At 34.1% G+C, this 24,766-nt stretch overlaps 2 protein-coding genes across 5 annotated transcripts; one reads left to right on the top strand and one right to left on the bottom strand.

Moving 5' to 3' along the window:
• The first annotated feature begins 282 nt into the window (after positions 1–282).
• On the top strand, positions 283–18,983 carry LOC118750865 (chloride intracellular channel exc-4-like). 2 transcript variants are annotated; one of them, XM_036485594.1, is made up of 7 exons: positions 290–376; positions 453–660; positions 16,693–16,794; positions 16,905–17,069; positions 17,144–17,386; positions 18,154–18,264; positions 18,327–18,983. In XM_036485594.1, the coding sequence occupies exons 2-7, from the start codon at positions 583–585 to the stop codon at positions 18,402–18,404; spliced, it is 777 nt and encodes a 258-aa protein (XP_036341487.1). In that variant the 5' UTR covers positions 290–376; positions 453–582; the 3' UTR covers positions 18,405–18,983. The 2 variants fall into 2 exon arrangements, with proteins under 2 accessions (XP_036341486.1, XP_036341487.1); XM_036485593.1 differs by lacking the exons at positions 16,693–16,794; positions 16,905–17,069; positions 17,144–17,386; positions 18,154–18,264; positions 18,327–18,983 and adding an exon at positions 13,250–14,676 and having other exon boundaries at positions 283–376.
• Positions 18,984–20,516: 1,533 nt separating this feature from the next.
• LOC118750866 (nucleoside diphosphate-linked moiety X motif 8-like) lies at positions 20,517–24,303 on the bottom strand. Of its 3 annotated transcripts, none has more exons than XM_036485597.1 (4): positions 24,088–24,289; positions 23,820–24,028; positions 21,133–21,205; positions 20,517–21,078 (listed from the first exon to the last, which is right to left on the bottom strand). In XM_036485597.1, the coding sequence occupies exons 2-4, from the start codon at positions 23,913–23,915 to the stop codon at positions 20,645–20,647; spliced, it is 603 nt and encodes a 200-aa protein (XP_036341490.1). In that variant the 5' UTR covers positions 23,916–24,028; positions 24,088–24,289; the 3' UTR covers positions 20,517–20,644. The 3 variants fall into 3 exon arrangements, with proteins under 3 accessions (XP_036341490.1, XP_036341489.1, XP_036341491.1); XM_036485598.1 differs by having other exon boundaries at positions 20,691–20,799; positions 20,861–21,078; positions 23,820–24,289; XM_036485596.1 differs by having other exon boundaries at positions 23,820–24,303.
• Positions 24,304–24,766: the final 463 nt, after the last annotated feature.

The following is a 24,766-nucleotide window of genomic DNA, read 5'->3' as shown; positions in this document are numbered from 1 at the left end:
AATGTGTTCTTGCGTCATAATAAGCGTTCAGCAATAAAATTATGCAAATACTGACGCGATAAGTATTGAACATGTAGCATTCGTGCGCGATCTATCAATCCATCACTATGGATCGCTATCCAAATATCGTGATAATTACTGACCGTGTGACAGGGCCATTTATTTCATCTTAGGAGATCTTGCATAATTGGATCACTAATGGCTGTGAAAACGCCCTGTTAGAGTTAAAGTAGGTAATTATAATAGTGCCATTTGGTGCAACTCTGGTTTTCCGTTGCTTTTAGTTCGTATTGGCAATATTCTGTAGAAAGATAAAAGTATTGTGCGACGATTGCGGCAAAAGGCGTATGTTTCGCGAGATTGATTGGAATAATAAGTAATTTTCATTTGAAAAAGTGGTTAATTTTTACCACCATTTGTTCTCTAAGTTAGTCAAGGCGAATTAATTTCAGTTTGGATTAAACAATAGCAAGATCAGAATCATATTTTAGGCTCACAAACAAATTCTTTGTGGATTTAATTTTCTGTGGCCTGTATTTTCGTTTTAACAAGTGCGAATTTTATACGTCACGCGTTTCCAAGATGTCGGAAGTTGAGAATACTCAAGAGACCAATGGCACAAGTAATGGAGATGTTCCTGAAATTGAACTGATCATCAAGGTAAGTAGTATCGTGGACTATTCGACATAAGGTGTCTCCTGAAAAAATTGCTTCATTACTAAACCGGCGCAGAGTTGTGCGTATGCATATTTTAAGTTGCGTGTTTCATGTGCTTAAAATTGTGATGCCATCATTTAAATATCTTAGTTAGGAATTTACTAGTCCATCAGCTTTTGTTGACACAGATGATCATTAACATACATATGTAAATCGTTCGTATTGTATACATATTCCCTTTCGGTACACTGGAGCTGTTTAGTATATATGTAGCTCAATAGGGGCTTCATTCAACACTTTATATAACTTCCAATTATACGCTTTTCATGCATGTAGATATGCATATATCGATAGGTATATGTTTGTATGTATGTACGCACGATCAATCTGCCTGAAGAATATTTTCTTTCGACTTTTGGAGGGGGGCTATTTGTTTGGACAACTCGCGGTGCTAACGTGATCGGAAGGCCTCTGTGTGTGTTATCTGTGATGCTTAAAAACAGGTTTTTCTTAACATTTTACTATTTCATATGCCACAATAGCTAGTAGGCCGACTGGTTGGTCCGGTGATTGAAATGAGCTTTTGCTTACTTGTGTGTTTACTCACATAAATTGTTGTGCTGCTTTTCGTTGAACTATTTAAATAGTTTTGGTAGTACGTCACTTATAATGCGACAGTTTTCCCAGCATATGACTAATTGCATGTTCATATATTTAGTAAAGGAATACATATGCACATATCGCATGTTTAATAATATACAAAATTATTTCAAAATTTTAAATTTGTGAGAAAACGCAGCCAAAGTTTGATCAATTCATCCAGTTGGTATACCAAAAGATAGGTGAAAATACACATATCTTCGCCATTTTTGGGAAGTTTAATAATCTGTTACGATGAACTCATTCTCCTTATCAAGCTTATTAATTGTTTGGCGAAATCTCCTAAAACGTAAATTTTGAGTTGAATCTCTATATTATTAAACGTGCGATATCTACCCAGTCGCCAAATTATAAAATGAAAGGCCGAACTTGAGCCACAATTTCGGATCTTTTGAAGCAATAGGTCTTCCGTGCTCGATTCTTTACTAGTTTTTTTTTTTATGGAATGGCCAAATATATTGCTGCATAGAAATTTCTAAATACAACATAGGAGGACATAGCTTATTAACCACCATTTATTTTTGCCTATTCTACATCGACGCCAAGTTTTCAATGAAATAACTCGCTAAATTTTTCAAATAATACAGTCATGGACAAAAGTTTCCGTCCTTACACGATACTTATGTATGTATGTATATAAAAATATCTAAAATAGGAACAAATTGCAACAAATATATTTCTCTGCAAAACAGCATACTTATTTTATTTATTAAAACTATTTAAACTAGTATTCGACATTCCTTTAGAATAAAGATTTTAATTTGATTTGTTGAGGCTGTTGTTGTAGCGGCACTGCTAGGGCCCACCTTAATCGGTTGTTTTAAGTAATATGCTTCCTTATCTGGATTTCAAGTACGTCCCATAACTGCTCGATCGGATTAAAATTGGGTGATTCGGGAGGCATCCCTGCGTACAGAATGAACGGTGTAAAATATCCAAAGTCATTATCTAGATTCAATTGTAATGCACTTTTCCTTAAATTATCGCTCAGATAATACCATAATAATATTTTTAATGAAAACTAGCTGACCAATACCTGATAAAGCCATGCAACTTCACTCCATGATCCAGCCTCTCCTATGTTTATCTGTTGCGTGTGGGTATTTTTGCTGCATCCTTTGTCCGAACCGGTCGACCGAGATGTACATAAACGTCAAATTTACTTTTCTGAAAAAATAGTACACTATCCGAAAAATATTGAGAGTTATTAATAGGTAAATTCTTTAGGATAAGATTGCCGGTATTTTGCGCAAAAATTATTTAAATTTATTAATTATTTAGTTTTCGATTGCTTTAATTGGTAACATGTGGATAACGCATATCCTAGGGTTAGCCTTTGTGACCAAATCGGAATTATTGACCTTGAAGCATTGCTGAAGGAAGAATCATTGTTACATACATATGTATGTACACACAATGGTATTGAAAGGAAAAGTGAAAGCTGAATTGTTCAAAACAAATTGAACATTTAAAAATTGTACACACAGCCATACATGTGCATGTACACTTGCATAGCCAAGTGTGCATAGAAATGAAAAACACTGATAAAGCGTGAGCTTTTTTATGTTTGCATGTACAGTTGTCGACAAAATAATAGGTGTGCGATATTTTGACCAGTTTTGACTCTTTGTCTATTTTTTATTTCATGTTTATTAAATTTTTATATAAAAGTCTAGCTGGCTATACAAGAAACACCATATAAATTCACATTTCAAACATTGCATAAAAATTATAAAAATGTTGGTATGCAGTTTTGGAGCCATTAGAGGCGATTAGTTGAAAGGCCGTTCACACCAGGCGATCTTTATTTTCAACTAAAAGTTGCTTGTAAACTCGCCTCATGTAAAAACCGTATTAAATTGTGGTATAATAAAGCCCAAGTTGACAAAAAAATCCCGTCGAGTTTTGAGACTTTTTTTGGTTGAAGGTGTTTCGCATTTTTTCCATACCAAGTATGTATGTTCGACATATTCTTTTATATGGAAGGCACTGCCACCAAAAAAGAAAAGAAAAAATGCCAAAAATCAACGAGACTTTTTAGCAGCTGGAAACTTACACTTCATTATACCATTATTATAATGGGCTACAAAACTGCATACCACAAGTTTTTCTTAAGGTTCTGATTAAAAAGTTTGAAATATTTGTGAAATTTTTATAGTTTTTGACAAAGTTTAAATTGTGAATTTATAGCCAGTTAAACTTATTTTAAAATAATCTAGAAAATAAACAAGATAATTGGTCAAAACTAGTCAAAATATCGCACTTCTATTATTTTGTGGCCAACTGTTTGTACATACTTACATACGTATGTACATATGTACATACACTAGTGCATTGCTTTCTGCTGTACCTTACAACTCAAATTGTACTGCTTTTGTTGTAAATTTGTTGTGGAAAGAAAAAGTTTGTAGCTCTCATTTTAAAAAAAAATATGGTATGCAGTGCTAACTTGAAACCATACACCTAGTCGATGTGACAACCCTTCGGAATTTACACTACCCTACTTGAACGTCGGTTGGTGTGGGTACTGCAGTGAAGTTGCTTTCAGTAACATCCGCCTTTCCAGTCAGCGTTAGAAAAGTTGACATAGGTTCGGTGTTCCGCGGAAGCAAAGTTGGCTGGTTTATCAATCGAGATGACTATGGGCAAATGGTCTGATGCTAACGTCAGCATCGGTCCCATGATGTGCTGTTTATCAGACCAGCGCTGACAATTGTTAGGTCTGGCAAGCTGCAGCAGCTGTCCATAATCTTTCGTCCTTCGTTCGGTTGCGTCATCGTTCATTGTGCAGAATGTCGAATAATCTATCAGCTGAGCCAATTGTTTGACAGGTTGAATGCCAAAGATCGTGGTGCGCATTGAAGTCACCAACTACTATACGGTTTTCACCTCTGAAGAGCGCATCTATTTCAGGGTGATATCCTGTTGGGCAGCTGGTGACAGGGGTATATATATACGTTAAATATTTCGAGCTCGATATCGCTTGATCGGATAGCAATACCCTGACATTCTAGGGTGGTATCCCTGCGGTCGATGTCAGCTCGAGATAAGACGGTACTGCACGGTGTGGTGCGTGATGAACGCTAGGCCACCATCATTATCTCGCTATCGAGATCTCGACGGTGCACGTTATATCCGGCGCAATTCAACAATGTTGAATTGCGATGTAGCTTCGTCTCTTGGACCACAGCTATTAATATTCCGTGGCGACCCATGAAGACTGTTATCTCCTCGATCTTGCTCTGAAGTCCGCTATGGACGTACAACTTTTGCGGGATTTCGCCGACCTAAACGGGGTTAGATCACCGAAGCAACAGCCCTTGGTCGAGTAAAACTCGAGTCATTAAGGTACGTAGAACTCGCTGTCGTGGGATTGGTTTTTTTTTTTTGCTGTTATAAACATTGCTACCAGACGTCTCGGTTTTCCCGGACATGCCCCGGTTTTAGACTATTTGTCCCGGTGTCCCGGTCCAACCTTAAAATGTCCCGGGTATCGTTTAAGTGTCCAGATTTTAGTTGCAGAAATTTGAATAAAAGTTCAAAAATCACTAGCAATGCCATTTGTGAAATAATTACATCTCCATATAGTTGAACTTTGCACAAGCAATATTTGATGATCGATATATCCACAACATAGCTTTAAGTGCAAAGTGGCCTTCCTGATGCTCATTAGCTCTTTTTGGTTTGTGGTGCTCGTTTGTTGTTGTTGTTGTTGTTGTAGCGGCTACAACAAACCCGCCCAGGACGGTTGGTATCTCAGTCGTTGTCGTCAAGTTCCACTAACGGCAACCCTAGGAAGCGTGCAGCTTCTGTGGGGTTTGTCCACAGGGACAAGGCCGTTAGGGTTGTCGGGTTTTCCGGGCATGCGAAGAGATGTTTCGAGTCATGTGGGGTCTCTCCGCATGCCGGACACTCATTCGGCACATCCTCATTCAACCTGCTCAGGTAGGAGTTCAATCTGCTGCAGTGGCCGGAGCGAAGTTGTGCAAGTGTTGTGCGTGTCTCCCGAGGCAGATAAAGCTCCGTCTCGTCTATTCCATTCCCACGACAGCCGGTTCTACGTACCGGAATGACTCGGGTTTTACCCGACCAAGGGCTTTTGTTTCGGCGATCTAACCCCGTTTAGGTCGGCGAAGTATCTCAGAAGTGCTCGTTTGTTGTTCGTGCGCGGTTTACTTCCAGTGAAAGTTTTCGCGACAAAGTTATAGAATATAAAAAGTTTATAGAATATATAAATACCAAAGAGAAAGTATAAACTCCTTCCCACTTTAAGAAGAGTTGTCATTTGTTTATATTTTTTTACGTTATAGTGCCTTAAAAGAGAGCCTCACTGAGTTGTCCATCACACCTTGGCCATACCTAGTCATAACTCTAATGTAGATAAGTTTTTCTCTTATCAACGCAATGGACTAAGGAAAGAAATTCGCTCAATGTACAAAAGTTCATATGTTAAAAATTAGGTGTACAGAGTTTTACAATTATATTAAGGAAAAGTCAGAAGTTTTGAAACAAATTCACAGCAATGAAAAATATGACTGATTTTTCAATCTTGGTACTTACATTTTTTTTTTTAAGAATCCTAGTGTACTTATACATAAGTACAGTGCCGTACAAAATTATTAGTTCAGAGAATTTTTCATCTGATCTTTTAGAAAAATGTTGTTGAAGTCTGAAGTTGGTAGAAAATCACGTTGATTTTTAGCAATTTTGTTGTTGTTGTTGTTGTAGCAGCATACAAGTTCCCCAAAGAGTTTTTGGGGAGTGTTGCTGGAGTGACAGTCCTTGGCCAAATATAAATCTGGTTCGTTCCGGTTACGTAGACCCGACTGTCTTGGGGTCTTTGCTGACAGTGTCTTCCATACAAAATGAATTGTAGAACATAGTTTGTATGGAAGAAAGAGTCAGCAAAAAAATTATCAAAAATCAACTAAAATTTTGGGCTATAAAACTTCATTTCCAAAATTTTTTATAAAATCTGATTAGAAAAATACAAGTTTGTATGCTGAATTATTGAAGTTTTTCGAGTTTTGCACAAGGTTTTTTGATATAGTATAAACTGTATTTTTATAAAAAATTAAAAAAAAAAATGTTGCATGCATTGTGAAAAATTCTTTGCGCCAATAATTTTGGGCGGAACTGTATGTTAATTTTGAACTTTAGTTGTGATAAGTGGTTTTGTTGGTGTACGATGAAATGATCTCATCTTTTTATGTTTTGGTTTTTGTCTTGTCAAAATAAAATTATACTACATACTTTCGTACGTAAGTAATTTTTGTCTAAAGGTAAGGAAAGGGAATGGGGGAACGTTTCCTTACTCTTGCGTTGATATATCAGATATAGTAATGGGATTTGTTGAATAAATTGCTATAGTTGGAGAATATAACAAGCATTCGTCATTTTTTAATTAAACAGAAAACTATGCAAGGCAGCAGCGGCCTAAGTAGCTTAAAATAACGATTTCTCTATTTTGTTGGTAATATAAAGCATGGAATTTATCTTATCAGTGGAAACAAGCATACATAAGAGCAATTAGTAAAAATCGACAGTCGGTTTGATCATAGTCGATATTTGTAGCAATGTTGGCAACTTTTCAAGAATTTTAAAATGTTAACTGATAAAAAAAAATACAGTCGCACTTCGATTCTACGAACTTTCCCGAAAAATGGAAAATGATATTAAAATTTTTTTTTGAAGAACATAGCGCTCATTTCTTCAACAGTGTCATAACTGAGTTAAAGTTTAGAATTTACATATAATCCCATAGTAAAAATGAATGCATATATATTTTGTTCTAGGGGGATACTGGTAATCAATGCAGCTTTGCAATTTGTACAAAACATAGAAGAAGAGATAGCGGTAATTTTTGCATACTTAACTCAATATTTTTATTTCTCCGATTATGACACTAATGAAGTAAATGAGCGATATGTACATACATAAATAAAACTATAGAGTACATTCATATGTATGTACTAATTTTTAAATTTAAAAGTTTAAACGAATCATTCTTACAGCTGGAAGTTTTTAATTGGAAACTTGTTACATACATATATATTTACTTAAACTTTCTCATTTAAAAATTGAGATGCACACATCTTCGAGACAGATTCAGTGTGGAATATTTAGACACGCGGACTGCCACCCGGAATGACCCAGGTTCGATTCCTGGTCCGGTCAATATTAAAAAAAGTTCAACAATTTGTAGAAAACTACAAAAAAGTGTAACAAATTTTCACCTAAATTTCAAACTTTTTTCTCGGTAGTGATAGAATTTTTTTGAGGACACAGTTTTTTTAGCCCCTGCAATTTTAGTCTGATAATGTGCAAATTTCAAGTGGCTCCGAATTACCGTTAATTTTTTAGAATTTTTTTTGTCGCATTGGCTTCCATATAATGAATAAACTCAATTTATTTGTATATGGAAGAAAACCGCAAGATCCTTGGCGAAAAAAATTCTAAAAAATCTGCGGTAACTTTTAGCCACTTGAAACTTGCACATTTTCAGACTAAAATTGATTGGGCTATAAAACTGTGTATTCAGAAAAATTCAAACACTTCCGATAAAAAAGTTTGAAATTTAGGTGAAAATTTGTTGCACTTTTTTGTAGTTTTCTACAAGTTTTTAAACTTGGGTTTATATGGGTTTTGTTAGATAAAGAACTGTATTTTAATTGAAAATTCTTAAAAATAAATAAATAAACATAAGTGGCACACAATATCACTTTGAAATGGCGTGCTATAGATATGACCGATACTGTATATTTTTATACATACATACATATGTTCTTGTGTATGTGCTGTTGCATAACAAGCCAATTAATTCAATTATTTATTTTCTTTTGTTTTGTTAACTCCGTTAAATTAACTGATTTTTTGAATTAAGACATTTATTTGTAATTTTTTTATGGAATCGGCATCGGCCGATTCTTTGCCCATCAGCCGATTAATCGACATCGGCATCGGTACCTGAAAAAAAAAATTGGAGTTGAGTTCATGTAAAAATTATCCAGTAACTACTTGCCAGCAACTCTCCAGTAATTTAATTTCAGAGAGTTCGCTCTTAAAAAAAAAAAAATATTCAAAAAAGTACGTACGTGAACGCAAATCCAGTAATAAATTGCAAATTTTATGAACAGCTGATAAATTGGTTGTTTATTCGCAGCAACTTCCTATATAAGCAATATACTTAAATAGGTTTATTTTGTCAGTTTCAACCATAAAAAGCCCATAAACAGTTTCCTCATTAGTTTCAATTGCATCCAGCAACAAGCGATCAGCTGTTTTTTTGTAAAAATTTATCCAGTAAAAACTTGCCAATTTCAGCTGTTTCGCTCTCAATGTCCTCTAGTTTGGAAATTTATTTATTGTACCATTAGCAACAACAAATCACACGACAACGAATACACATAAGCGCGAATTCCACTAATGACTTGGGGTATTCACAACGGTGTCGTAAATGTCGTATTTTTGTATGTCGTAAACTTTAAACGTTAATTAAGGGGGCTCGCAAGGTACCATAAAGTCATATGAATCTTCACAGTGATAAAAAATCGTTGGCTATGGTTTCAAGTCCTCCAAACATTTATTTAAGCTTTTAAATTGTACGACACACAATACTACGACACCACTACGACATTTGCGCAACTATCTTTTCGTTTTGGAAAATTCTACTTTCTGAAAATTAAAATAAAACCAAAAATGCTAAAAATAATGCAGAACTGAATGCTTAACTTTTCTTACATATGCATAGATGCAAAGTTTGGCTGACTTCCAAAACGTATCAATACAATGTTTCGATACTGTTGCGTTGCGGTATTTATACTGTTTGTATATGCAGAGTTGCGAGACATTGCAACCATAGTATACATAGCATATTTTGAGTATTCAGTATGACAATGGACAACTTCGGAAGTTTCCATTTTAAAACTAGCAATCGCAACCTAATGCAGCGTTTTTGCTGCATTTAAAATGCAACATTTAGCACTTTCGAACATATGTTTTCGAAGAGCGTTCATGCTACCGCATTTAGCAAATGTACATTTACGCGAGTTCGAAATCGTATGCTTTTGACAAACAGCCGTGTTCCAGTCGCTTATTTAGATCCGTATCTATTACGATCAATTCTCACGCAGAAGATAATGTGCAAAAACCCTACTGAAAAGGAAAAAATAAATTTTAAACCAAAACTTCAATACAAAAATTTTTAACCATGACCGACCATTTGTTTATGTATACATTCATTTGTCGGTGTGTCAATTAAAATTTCCTCACTTAATTAGGAAACAAAACAGAATTGGTCCAGATTTCTATCAGCATCAAATCGATATTGAATTTTCTTAACTTTTCTTTATCCAAATAATGTAAAATAATAAATGAAATCTCGATCGGCGATCACTGAAACGCAGCTAGCCACTGTATACTCGAAAATGCAATGTTGCCACTTTTTCTCACTAAACCATGTTCGAATCGTGAAAATTTTGGAAGATCACGGGGTTGCTTTTAGCATTTAGATTCTTAATGCAAAAATGGAGTTGCATTTACTTGCATTTAGGTGACGAATTTTGTATGGATAAATGTACATTTAGAGCAGCATTTAGAGCTAAATGCGCTAAATGTGCTTTTACGCGTAAGCAAAAACAGCCCATAAAGTGGACGAAGCATCAACTTTATTAGTGATGGCATTGATTACACTAGCGATGCATTTCGATAACTTTTCGGATGCGTTTTGGAAAAGTATACATTGTTAACATTTTGTAGTTTGGCATTATGGAACATTGTACATGCACGTTTTGAAAGTCAACCATATAAAGAAAAAAATGCACATACATATGTACGTATGTACATATATATATACATACGTACGTATGTTTGTAAATTTCGAGCAAAAATATAGATTTTCATAATTGCAGTATCGAACTAATCTTTTTGACGCTTCTACAAACTCATTTAACTTTCGAGCTTTTCCATAAAAACATATCTACATACATATGTATTTACATAAATATTATGTATTTTTTTTTGTATTTTACGACGAAAGTAACCATTGGCCTATGTATGTAGACTAGTTATGTATTTATTGCTCCGTTTTGTTGATTTTTCATATTTATTTACAATATGTATTTTCTTTATCGCTTTCTAAGTTTATTTATGTATGTATGCATATGAATATGGGTGGGTGTGTGTGCATAGAACACTCATGCACTTAGCACATAAGCCAGTGGTGAATTTCATTGGCTCTGTTTGGTACACTTGTAGTTAATTATTTACGTGTAATTTGCAAGTATTTAATGAGCCACTTTAGTCCAAACATTTTTATATTAGTCTTGAGACATGTAAGAGTATTTAAAAATCAGTATATGTTTATAGATATGTATGTAGGCTCATTTACAGAATACCTATTTTGAAAAATTGATAGTTTCATTAGGTTTTTTTGCAGATTAATATTAAAATACCGTCAATAAAAAAATTTAATATGTATTAATCTTAGAAATTCGAAAAAAATACTTTTTGTGGTATTTTAAAAATGTAGTCTGAAAGCTGTCAAATAAAATTTTTAAATTTACGAAATTCCCAAACAGAAAACAGATTTTTAGTAACCATTTATTAAAGTGGCAAGCACCCGCGAGTATAATGATGTGGCTTAAATAAGCTTTGCGCCAAATCTGAATACAGCTGGGTATCTTCACATATGTATGCATGTACAGCAGCGGGCAAAACAATAGCCGCAATATTCAAAATGGTGCTGTTGGCAACTTATCTTTATTTATTTATTGTTAATAATTGTCATTTAAAATATGAGTTGATCTATATCAGATACCACATAAATAAAAGTTTCAAAGCTTGCACAAAGTTCACAAAAAACTAATTAAACTTAAAAAATGTTCATTTTATTTTATTATAAATTTATATATTTTTTTTAATTAGATTTCCTAGAAAAATTTCGAGTATGCAGTTTAATAGCCCATTCAATTTTAGTAATAACGCATGAACAAAATTTACTTACTTTTATATGGAAGAAAATGCGCAATACCCTCCACCGAAAAAATTCTAAAAAATAAACGGTAATTTTTAGCGACTTGAAACTTGCACTTGAAGGGGCTATAAAACTGCATACTCGAAATTTTTCTAGGAAATCTAATTAAAAAAATTTTAATTTTGATGACCATTTTTTAAGCTTAATTAGTTTTTGTGAACTTTGTGCATGCTTTGAAACTTTTATTTAAATGAAAATTATTAAAATAAATAAAGATAAGTTGCCAACAGCATTGTTTTGAATTTTGCTGCTATTATTTTGAACGCCACTGTACACCTGTATGTACACACATGTATTTGCCACATTAACACAGCGTAGTGTTTCTTTTAATTTTCTTCAATTGTATTTTTGGCGTGAACATTTTATGAAGCACATTTGCATGACATCATCATACTTGGATGTTTTGAACACTCAGCCGGCACTTCGCCTACTCATTAAAGAATTGATGAGCAATGCAAATATCGTATGTACATACTACATACATATTTAGGTATGTAATAGCAAACACAAATAACCGTTTAGAAGTTGAAGTATAGAAGGCCAAATAGCGGGTTGCACAGTTTATATGTAGGCAACCTGCTGTTTTGCTCTTTACTGCAAGTTTGCATTTGATTCTTCTGTTTATTTATGGGTGGATCTCGATTTTTATACCCGAGCGCACTTGTACCCAAGGGTATTATAACTTTGTTCGCATAACGGTTGTTGGTAACAGCCAAAACGAATCGAGATAGATATAGACAAATGTATCTATACATAAATGCTCAGAATGAAAAGAGAAATCAATTAAGCCATGTATGTCCATATAACCACATACCCAGGCAGGTGTGAATACCCGAATTATGAATATTGGACAAAAATATTTTCTAGTGGGTGTGGGTATGCATCTAAGAATGTAAAAGTCCTTCAGTTAGTAATTTTGAAAGGAGCTATATATTTAATCTGCTACTGTATTTTATCAACGAAAACCTTTGGAATTCTCAAACGGGAGAAACACGCAGAATTTAAGAGGACCAAAACAATTAAATGCAGATATTCGTACAGCATTTGGTTTCATCCCTTTTTGTTATGCAAACGAGAAATGCAATTCCGCGGATCGATCGAAACTTGTCATGAATTTACCAGAAGAAAAATTTCTAGCTAAATCCTGTAACTGATTCTGATTGAGAAGAATTGCTAAGTTTCTCGCCCACGCGAATGACTTCCTATAATGACTCGTACCGGAATAGACGTAACTAATGCCATGCTGAACGGCGGATGATTTTTATAGAAAACACAGTGCAATCGCTTGCTACTCTTTGCCGCTGGCCCTCCCCTCTGCGATTCACCTGTTTGCCTACCACTGCATGTTCGTTAACATATTAACATATTAATTGCATAGCCTATGTTTTTCGTTTTTTTTTTTTTTTTTTTGTTTTTATCAACCAACTCGCAAATGCTACTAAATAGCCGTTCAAAGTAATAACCATAATTAAGCGCAGTATAATTAACCAAATAATAAATAAATATTTAATTTTAAGGATTGGAATTTGCTAAAGTGGCATAAAAATTAAAAATTAAATTTATAACCAAAGCAAAAGCATATTGCACATAAAATATAATAATGTATGTACTTGTATGTATGAAAAGTACCTTAAAAGATATATGAAAATAAGTGAGTGTTTGATTGCTTGGATGAGCATGTAAATATATCAACTTACTAGTATATACCTACATGTACAATAAAAATGTTGCGGGGGCGCTTTTCAACAAATGTCGCTCTAGCTGTAATGCTTGCGATCGAGTGAGTCCCATGATGGGGATGACTCAGTGTAGAAATTATACTCGTATAAACAAAGATATCATATTGACAAGATGTGATCCCCTAATAGTATGCTTTCACTATCCTCTGCCCCTTTCTAGGAAGAATATATGCTTGATAATGAATTTGTGGGGAATACAAACGAGAGCAGAATCAACATAGTAGCAACCGACGAAAACTCAAGCGATGTAGATGAAAAAGAAAATATCGTTCAATCGAAAGTACAACCCAAACAGCAGAGCCACCAACATCTAAAGGAGCAGAAGGCTGTAAACAACGAAAAACCACCACTCTCTTCTCGCAAAGATATTTTGCCAATGCACCACAATGAATCAGTAGAGAGTGATCGTGTTCTAATGCTCACTCATTACGACAATCAACATTTTCACTTCGAATATGTAAAGCCGAAGCAAGAGGAGAACATATTACACACAGAAGCCATCCTGCAAAGTGATAATTTCAACAATGAAAGGCTTGAGGATCGACTTTCCCTGAGTCAGTTGAATAGAGTTCCATTTTCTCCAAATCGTATAACAGAAGAAATAACAGTGAAAGATAAGAATGCACGCGGCAGTAGTCCTGTTAGCAATTTAGATTTCGCTGCGATGGTAGCCGAGGCGTGCGAAGGAATTTTCGATGAAATCGAAAACGACCTGCGATCGTACAATGACGACAGTGATAATAACATAGTTGAGCCTAGCACAGATGCTGGTTGTTGTGGCGATTTAGCTAATAGAAAGAAGCGACAGCATAACTCCGAAGCGGTTCGACTTGCAGCCAATGCCGTACTGGAAGATGGCATCAGCCTTGGCGAGGCAGCAAAGCGGTTTAATGTGGTACGTTCAACAGTGTCCTCACGCGTGGCTAAACATCCCAAGCGCAAAAGACGAAAACCTAACAAGGAATTAGAAGAACTTATTCAGAGTAAACTGAAGGCTGGTATACAAATATCGGAAATAGCGCGCGCTTTGCATGTGCCCAAGTCGACCGTTCATTTGCATAAGACAAGACTTAAGAACAATGGGCTATTGCCGCCTGTATGGATAAGGAATGGCAATAAAGATGTGGTTGATCATGGAGCTCAGGAACGTTTAAAGCAGGCATATCGTGGCCACGTCGTAAACGGTATGTCAGTACGTTTTGCTGCAGAATTTTTCTCCCTGCCACTTACAACATTATGGCGATTCATAAAACGGCGAAAAAATGCGACAACTGCTGCTGGTAACGAACGAAGTGCCGAGTGCGCGGTAGAGGAGCTCTCGAATGGTCTCGAGGAAATTGGGGTTCATAATGCTTGCGACGCGTTCGAGGATTTAGGGATAAAAGAGGAATCTCTGGAGAAGGAAATGAACTTACCGGACAAATCAGCTACTTGTTCTGCAAATTTGGTGACAGTTATAGATAGTGAAGAAGAAAGTTTGGAGCAATCATTAATGAATCAACTTTTAGAATAACACAAGTTTAGTTTTGTTGTTTTGGATCTCACTGTTTGAATGCCATTGATTGTTTAATAAAACATTATAAAACTATAAAGTTTGAATACATTTTTGATAACACAAGTTTACAGAAATAAAAAAATTGTCCGACTGCAATTTTTTTTATATGAATTCTAATGTGAAATATTCCTGTCGGGTATTCTCCCGAAACCAGCATAAATATAAGAAAGTAGAACAGTTTTTGACATACATATAGACAAATTCATAAATAGTCAATTTGTATAGAGTCCTTTTGTATGTACTTTTTCTTAAGTGCTCATAACTTCTACATTTATTATTCACTTTAGATAAGCAGAGTCTTATTGCATGAGAAAAAGATCACACTTTCGCCCCCTACAAAAAAAAAAAAACAGGAATTAAACACATTTCTTCAAATTGATGTTTTTACCGAAAGAAGTTATGCAAAATTGTCGATAAATCAATCAATAGCTCCTAAACCGGTTCGAAGAAAAGAAATTTCGATATTGGTTAACTACTTCAATAAAATTTGCAATTAAGTGAAGGTACTTTTTTAAATCTCAACAAAACGGAAATTTGGTTATTTCTCAAAAATTGTTCGGCTATTTTTTAATTAATTTCTTACTCGAATTTAACGGAAAATTTTACATAAGAAATGATGGTTAAATGAAACAGGTCGGAGCACTTGTCGACTAATGTTATCATTTGTTTAATAAAATTTGTGAAAAATATAAATAACTATCTATTCAATATATCAAAATGAGTATGAATAAACGTACGGTTAAACGTGGCAATGCAAGCGCTTTTTCTACTCATTTTGCTGTCAAAATGCGAAAACGAAAGTGCACTTTCTCGAGTAACCGCCCAAACAGTCCTTTTTGCAGATTTGCAGAGAACACTTTACGAAATAACAATTGTAAAATGCAACTGCAACTGAAAGAACGCAAATTGCTTTCGAGAAATAATTTCAACTTGCTCCTACCGCACTAGCAATTTTCATTTTTGTTAAAAGTGCTGTCAAACCAATCGAGTGTTGCCGTGTGAGGCGTTTTTTTTTGCGAATTTGTATGAGATTATTAAAATTATTAACTTTAATCTACTGATATGAAGTAGTCAAGTATTAATGCATTGGACATTTTGTGACTGCGCAAGCACATTTTAGCATTTTTAGTTCATTTTCAGGTAATTAATTTTTTTTGTAAACGAAAAAAAACTAGTATCGGAAAGTTTGATTTTCAGAAATAAAAACTGCTTTCGAAAGCCACTTTACATGCAAGGTGTGACTGATGCTGCAATCTCTTTTGGAAATTCTGAAGTTGGACAGGCTTTCGAAAAGGACTTACACTTGCCAAGTTTAACAGCCACTTAACTTCCTGTCCTTATTATTACTATCAGCAAATGTGTGCAATTTTATACATATGCATTTTTTGAGTGCATCCCTAAATGGCTGGCCCGAAATCAATGAAATTTTAGTGGGTTGTATAGGTAAAATATTTTGTGTGATATAAAAAAGGACCTATCCGCACTTGGGATGAACAACTGGCGCAAATCCGCAAAGGAAAGAGACAATAGGTGAAGTTTTTTGTATCGACCCAAAGCGACAAACGGTTTTAAAGCCAAATAGAAATAAAAGAAATAAATATGCACTTATAAGTTTTAAAAATTATTAAAATCCAAGTTTTATCTGCAGTGCCACCTAGCGTGTCAATTGTTTTAAGGGTTTATGTACTGATCACTGTTCGAAGAAGATTCACAATATTCATCACAATGCATCGTTAGGAAAAGATCATAAAATATTGAAGAAACTTTCTTGATCAAAAAAAGGTTGCAGGATTACGCTATTGTATTTGCATAAATATGTATATACTACATATAATACATGAATGCAGCTCATTAAAATGGATTGAAATACATATGTGTTTACGTGTCTGCTCATCCTAACAAATCATTTAAAGCGATTTTAGATTCACAAAACAAATATCATAAAGAAACTTTTTCTCAATAAGTCTGGGGCTTGTGGTTGGAATGGAATTTTTTTGCTCGTAAAAACGAACTAATTATATTTGCAATGCGATTGATCTATATTCCAGGCATCTACAATCGACGGTAGGCGAAAGGGTGCTTGCCTCTTTTGCCAGGAGTACTTTATGGATTTGTATCTGTTGGCAGAACTGAAAACTATCAGTTTGAAGGTGAGAAAATTATAAACTTTATTAGTTCATCATACATTTTGTATCATGGAATTACATACATATGTATGTATGTATACATACATAACGACGTGTTTATTTACAAAATTAAGGTTACAACGGTTGACATGCAAAAGCCACCTCCAGACTTTCGCACCAACTTCGAGGCGACACACCCGCCTATTCTAATCGATAATGGATTAGCAATCCTTGAAAATGACAAAATTGAAAGGCATATCATGAAGAATATTCCTGGCGGTTACAATTTATTTGTACAGGTAAAACAAATGTTTTTTTTTCTTCAAAGTAAGACTAGACCCTTTTTAATGTTCATGTTTCTATTTGCTTGCAGGATAAAGAAGTGGCAACACTGATCGAGAATTTGTACGTGAAGCTCAAATTAATGTTGGTAAAGAAGGATGAAGCCAAGAACAATGCCTTGTTGAGCCACTTAAGAAAAATCAATGACCACTTGGCTAATCGAAATACCCGTTTCCTAACCGGCGACACTATGTGCTGTTTTGATTGTGAACTTATGCCGCGACTGCAGCATATCCGCGTGGCAGGCAAATATTTTGTGGACTTTGAAATACCGGTAAATAACAAAATTGAAAGAAAAAAATGAAAATGCGGCGGTAGGCACATAATTATTTTTTCTTTATTTATTAGTAATAAATTTTTTAGAAAAGTATACTTTATACTGCAACGAGGACAATGCGACTCAAAATTACAAACCTTTTCTTCTTTTATTATGTGTTATGCATTTTCTTCCATACAAAGTAATTTTTTTTTATGAGAGAAAATTAGCAACGTCAACAAAAAAAAAATCAAAAATTAACGCTTAAAACTCGAGTGGGTGCAGTTTTATAGCATACCCGAAATTTTTCTAGAAATTCTAAATAGAAATATTTTGATGACCATGTTGTGAAATTTGGTTATTTTTTGTTGTTCATTTAAATAAAGTAGAAAAACTCGGCAGGCCTTCCGATGTTAAATAGTTTTAAGAAAGTGATTTTTTATCAACTTTTAAACTTTGAGTTAATTGGTTTTCGTTGGATGTAAACCATGACACAAATGTTACAAGGTACAACCGTTCGCTCGATTCGTCGGCCATCATTCATTTTTTGAATTATGTCTGCTTTAAAGCTTCCAAATTTTTCAGGCTATATTTTTGTAAAAAAAAAAAAATAAATGAAAAATAAATAAAGAAAACATATACATATGTATGTTCTAACATTTTTCACTTAAATTGCTTTCGTGCAATTGGCTGTAACGCTTGTAAAGAAATAATAGAAGTAATTATGTGGCCACCACTGTATATATTCAATTTAAAGAAGGATAGCTTAATTGTTTGCTTTACAGACACATTTCACCGCATTATGGCGTTACATGTATCACATGTACCAATTGGATGCCTTCACACAATCGTGCCCTGCAGATCAGGACATCATCAATCACTATAAATTGCAGCAGGTGAGTGCTGCCATATTTTATTTACGTAAACAGAATTTTTTTTTGACACTTTTTTTTTTCAGATGCTAAAAATGAAAAAGCATGAGGAGCTTGAAACTCCTACGTTTACTACTTCCATTCCGATCGATATTACTGAGTAATGCAGATCTTTTGTATGTGGTGTAATATGACCAGAGCAAGTTGAAACGTTAGCTTGCTATAACCTTAGACCGTATAGCATTAAGAAGCCACGCCCCTGCTTTCAAAAAATAATTCCAATTTATAATACACGCTTGCGTATACCCACTTACAAAATAACATGTGAAACATAAAATAATATTCCCATTTTTTAATAATATAATTGAAATAAAAACTAAAACATATTTTTTATGTACTATATGGGTGTATTCCTAAGAAGAACATAAATACACACAGTACACTATTCTACAGTAGATCAAAAAAATATTCAATATGCGTATGCAGTTGCGCCAATTACATAGGAAAACGTCGAATGTTGCTCTTCAATTATATTTCTTAGTAAAGTTTGTTTTTGTATTTAATTGGCAATGTGAGCACAGTTCAATGACGTCGTTTTTGATAAATGGGCATAAGTATTTGAAAAATATTTACACTAAGTGCGATTATTTTTAATTAAGTTTGATTTGTTGCCAACGTTTGATTTAATTGCATTCATTAGAAATACTTTTTAATGTTTACGATAAGTATTTAACAAAGAATCCAAGATTGACGAGGACTTAAAAAGTTCAAATTATAATGAAGCAAGTATGCCATTACATCAAAATCAAGTACATTAAATTATTAAACGCAATACGTTACACCGTTTACAATTGAAATAAGAAGTCAAAAATTAAAATTAAATCCATTAGGAAATGTGAACTATTCTCCGTATTATTTTATATCTATAGCTATGCAAACATACTTAAAAATAGGATACAATTGTTTTGTATATACAGATTATATATTCATCAAATAAAACAAATAAAATTTCGTACATATTTGATACCACAAAAATGCATTTGTATGTTTTTATTTTGAGTTAAGTCATAGGTTAGACTTAACACTTCAACAATTCGAAATTAACGTTTGGATCAAAATCGCAAGCCCATTGAGGGGCATAGATTTTTGCCCACCGTTCATGAAATTGTTTAGATATAGGTACATACAAACAATAATTTCGCCCCAATCTGATGAACCATTTTTTTAGTAGAACTCCACACCAAGTTAGCTCTTCGGTATTCAGGTTTTCAGTGTGTAGCTGAAGAAAGGTATGTACCAGAGAACAGCTTTGAGTATGATCGAGCCTTTTTGATCACACTCACTAAAAATCAAGCACAAGCGAACGCCACACTCGGCTACTATGTGTTCGATCGAGATGCATACCCGACAGCTGCTTTGGTTACGAACGAGTCTGTTCGATCACCCTCGCTATAAATTGAGCACAAGCGAACACCACACTCGGACACCCGCAGCTAACCCGAAAATTTGTGTAACAATGAAACGGACACCCGAACATTGCGATAAAATGCAGGACAACAAAGAAATTTACGCTGAAGGTAACTGGCGCCAATATGTTCCCACAAAGCATACGAAAATGTTGTTGCTTTGTGCTTGTGCATACGCAATGAAAAAATTAGAAGCGAAGTAGACAAAAAATGTGTTTGCATCTATTTCGTATAGTTTCGCGTGGAAAGCTGTGTGTGTATATATTAGAACACAGCCTAAAACTATGTAGGTACATAAATACTTTTACAAAAAATAAATGTGCTCCGAGTGTATAGGGCTTGGGCATTGCCGATCTACACACATTTATACCTAAATGGATGTAGGCGTCGTGATGCCGCGTTTTGTATGAGCAAAAATATAAGAAATGGTTAAATGTATACTTAAACAAACTACCGAAAAATTCAACCTTCTCTTTACCCTCTACGCACAAAAACTAAGAGCACCGCGATGAGAAGGCAACATTTTTTGTAGAAACAAAAACGTCATAAGCCAATCAAGAAAATTTTGTGCACACTCGGGTTGAAACTCGAACACCCGGGTATATTGAGGTGCAAAGCACCCGAACCCAATCAAGTATGTATGAAAAGCAATCGGGTGTTGTGGCCAACATGTTCGTCTTGAGCTCAGTCGATAACGAACAATACTTCTGCTCGTATACAGAGAACGATGCAAAGCGGGTTTTGTTAGATGATCGAGTATACACGAAAATCATGCACCCGCTGCAGATGTCTGGTATGTACTTACATATATTTATCCGATTATTGATTTGGTTTATTTTCTTACAAAACCTGACAACATTAAATTAATCTCTTAGAATAACAGGTTTCTTACAATACATAAAGTCGTATTTACAATTTTTTTTTTTTTAGATTTTTCGTCAATGTTTTATCTTAAAGGGACGAATGTATTTGACATGATGTTTAAGTCTCTTTAGATCTGTCGGAATAAGGCATTGAAGAAAAGTATTTGTTATGAAGCCTGTAATGCCCCAAACTTTATTCTGGCCGACTACGAAATTTGGGGTACTCCAACCTGATTTAAATTGAGTGTGTTTTATAGTTTTTGGATGTACCAATTCTTTAATAGGTATTACCAATGCCTCCTCTACTTCGTCTTCATTGAGTTTTAATTCTTTTAAAGTAAAGTTTTCTACAGTGCCCACAACGGGCATTATAGCGGCAGTATTTGGCGGTGATATAAGGTTGCCTGTTCCCCAGACATTTATGCGTCTGCGTGGTAAACCGATCTCCTCTTCAGTTTCGCGCAACGCACAATCTATGAAATCCGCATCTTCAGGATCCTTTATGCCACCTGGATACAACAGAGTTTAGCAAGAGAAAACTACAACAAACTTAACCGGCTTACCAGGAAAAGATATTTGTCGAACATGCCTAGAGAGTCGACCGGAACGGCGGGTATAAAGTATTGAGATCTCTTTCTGTAAAAAAAATATAAATAAATAATTATAACTTCTTTAACTGATTACTTGATGATCATTTCCAATTACTATTTAGGCTCAATACATTTTTTCTCTTTGTGTCGTGAACTAACTTTGCAGTGTCTGGTTTTTAGCCGGGTTTCCCTGGGTCAATTTGTAAAACTATTGTCGCTTTGATTGGCACACATACAGTCTGTGCCAAACGTAAGTGTGCACCTTGTTCTAATATAATATTCACAATTATTTTCATGAACATTTTGCTTCATCGATTATTTATGTATTTCATTCTGTAACATAAACCATATAAGTCTCACACTTTATTATAAAGTTCAAACAATTTTCATCAAAATTTAAACAATTGTATTTAAAATTTCCAGAAAATTTTCGAGTTTGCAGTTTTGTAGACCGTTCAATTTTAGTCAAAAAAAGTGCATATTTCATTACCGTTGAAGTTTTAGAATTTATTTTTTGTGGAGGGTGTTGCGCATTTTCTTCCATATAACGAGCGATCAACATCTCTTTTTATATGGAAGAAAATGCGCAACGCCCTCCACAAAAAATAAATTCTAAAAAATCAACGGTAATTTTTAGCGACTTGAAACTTGTACTTTGTTTTACTAAAATTTAACGGGTTAAAACCAGCATCTCGAAAATTTTCTAGAAATTCCGAACAAAAAGTGCCTACTCGAAAATTTTCTGGAAATTTTGGTTAAAATTGTTTGAATTTTCGTGAACTTCATATAAAGTGTGGAACTTATATTTAAATGGTTTATGTTATAGAATGAACTATATTTTCATAAATAATTAACGAACAACATTTTTCATGAAAATAATTGTGAATATTATATTAGAACAAGGTGTCCACTTACATTTTACACTCTATGTAGGTATATGCAGTCAGTGTCAAATGTAAGTGTACACCTTGTTCTAATATAATGTTCACTATTATTTTCATTTACTAAAAGATTGTCACTACTCAAATAACGAAATATATCAGAAGAGTTTAAAAATTGCAATTTTTCGCAAAATGTAGAAAAAACATATGCGTCTACTTAAGCGGAAACTAAGCAAGATATTCACCAAAATTTCAAATTTTTATGAGGATTAAAAAAAAAATCGAGTAAGCAGTTTTGATCACATTAAATTTAGTACAACAATGTGTGAATTTTGAAGTGGCTAAGAATGCGCCTTGATTTTCAATAATTTTTTAACTACTTCATCACATTATTTTACTAAAATTTAAAACGCTAACAAACGATATTCGAATTTTTTGAAAGTTCTGATTATAAAGTTTAAAATTTGGATGAAAATTTGTTTAAGCAGGGAGCACACGATTTGTACATTTGGACAGTTTTGCACAATTTTACAGTTACAGAGTGGAGTTGTTGGGATTTTTTCTATTCAGCTGAACTCATTCTCGATCAAAATTTCTAAACGCCACCCTGTAACTGTCAAAATGTACAAATCTGTACTAATGTATAAATCGTGAGATCACTGCTTTACAGGCTAACCTAATATTCACGCACGCCGCCAATTTATTGTCAAAAATTTCTCATGCGCATGCAACTTGTATGAGATCAACCGAAATTGAACGGCGTGCGTATGAAGCTAACTCAATTTCCAATTTTTGTTCTGCGTGACATTTTGATTTGACGTTTCGCTCAATGAAATCAAATGCAAACGCATGCAAGTCAATTTCGGGTGACGCAAAAAAACAAATTCGACGGCATGCGTACCAAAACGCAAGCCGTGAATATTAGGTTAGCCTGTTATATGGTATTTGTTATAGCATGAACCATATTTAATAAAAAATTTACGAAAATGTTTTGACATAAAAAACATTGTCAATATTTAAAAAAGGAGCGACCGCAGGATTATTCAGCTAGGTGCATGCATTTGCATATACAGTCACTCACATAAGTATTCGTAATTTAGTATTTTCACAAGATTCAAAATGTTTTCTATCATAAATCTTTTTCATTATTTTTTATTTAAAATATAGCTCATTCTATAACAATAACCGTGTAAATCAATCTTGCAAACCTTGTACAAAATTCAAAAAAATATTCAAACTTTAAGAAACTTTCATAAAAATTAAACCGTTTTTATTCAGAATTTAAAAAAATTTAGTTTTGTAGCCCATTCAAATTTAGAATAATAATGTGCAAGTTTCAAGTACCTATAGATTACCGTTGATTTTTTTTTGTGGCGGGTGTTGCGCATTTTCTTCCATATAACCAGGGTCGAAGAAAATAAACAAAAAAAAAATCAATTTTAAGCGTTTAGATAAATATAGCCCGGCATATAAAGGATGAACAAAAGAAATTTTTATATGGAGGAAAATGCACTACATAACTCGTCCGCTGCGGTTTTATACACCCTACACGTTAAATGGCGGGTTAAACATTTGGCTGTTATCAATCAGCTGTTAGTGAATTTAGGAGGATTCTACAAACTTTTTATTCGCGCATTATTTCCGAAATCTTTATTGTATTTTTAAGTTAAATGTACTTAATTGGGGACTGCCAACGACTTTTAAACGCTGCAAAATTCGAGCGAATGTGCATGCATTTCCCTATGTTAATATTTTTGGTGATGCATTTACTAAGCTTACCCTTTCATTTGTGCAGAGGCAAATGAGGACGGCAGCGAATGTTTTTTCGCGAGTTGTCTTAGACGACCTTAATCCAACTGGTGTCGATTTTTCCATACATTGTATTGAACGTAATTTGTTTTCCTCTGATAACAGAATATCCGGTCGCAGCAATTCGTCAACATTCTTACCTTCCTCATTATTATGGTTATGCACTCGTATATGGTTTGCTGTAAGTAATGTTATACTGCGTTGTATAATTTGAAAAGGAAAACATTTTCCAACCAACATTATTATTTTTTAATATTAAATAAATTTGCGAAACAAGACGAACTTATTAATAAACTGTGTACTTTAACCAAGGCACGTTTAATGTGCCTCGACTTTAACACAGAAGTTTGTTTTTCCTTTATCTGCTCTTATCGATATACCGATAGTAATATTGTTTTTATATCGATACTTAAAGATGTTTATTGGCCCAAAACACACAAGAAAAGTTATGCAACACAAGGGCTTTGTTTCTTTTCTTTTCTAGCAGATAATTATCAGAAAGAAGAAGAATAAGAAAATTGAAAGAATTACGCTCACAGAGAGCGAAATTACGAAAAAGTAAAGAAACGCAAAACTAGCAAGTAATCAGCTGATCGGTATATTTGACTATTGAAAATATTTTTTGTATCCATTTTGACAGTTGCTAGTTTCTGCTAGTAAAAATTTTACTAGCAGAAATTAGCAGAACCAAAAAAGGAAGAGCGTAAGATCGAGAGAGAGCTGCTAGTTTTTTGGGTTTCCAGCAGAAATTAGTGATAATTATCTGTTAAGAAACAAATCTAAGTTTTTTTTCTTCGTCACAACGAATAAAATAAAATTAGAAAAATATATGCGTCAGTAGCGGCTTCTATATGTATTAGTGTCATTTGACGTTGATTTCCCAGCCAGCAGAAAAACGTAATTTTTGCCGACAGTGG

Source organism: Rhagoletis pomonella, unplaced genomic scaffold, assembly GCF_013731165.1.
Source record: "Rhagoletis pomonella isolate Grant_MI unplaced genomic scaffold, Rhpom_1.0 Rhpom_scaffold_00431, whole genome shotgun sequence".
NCBI lineage: Eukaryota > Metazoa > Arthropoda > Insecta > Diptera > Tephritidae > Rhagoletis > Rhagoletis pomonella.
This window is presented reverse-complemented; position numbering and strand designations above follow the sequence as displayed.

Bases quoted from the DNA above. Each gene is read 5' to 3' on its own strand.
- LOC118750865 (XM_036485593.1), top strand. From the start codon at position 583: ATGTCGGAAGTTGAGAATACTCAAGAGACCAATGGCACAAGTAATGGA. The intron at 661-13,249 runs GTAAGTAGTATC...GCCCCTTTCTAG, and splicing joins AAATTGAACTGATCATCAAG to GAAGAATATATGCTTGATAA.
- LOC118750866 (XM_036485596.1), bottom strand. From the start codon at position 24,089: ATGTTGGTTGGAAAATGTTTTCCTTTTCAAATTATACAACGCAGTATA. The intron at 21,206-23,819 runs GTAAGCTTAGTA...TTTTTTTTACAG, and splicing joins GCCTCTGCACAAATGAAAGG to AAAGAGATCTCAATACTTTA. The intron at 21,079-21,132 runs GTAAGCCGGTTA...TGTTGTATCCAG, and splicing joins TCGACAAATATCTTTTCCTG to GTGGCATAAAGGATCCTGAA.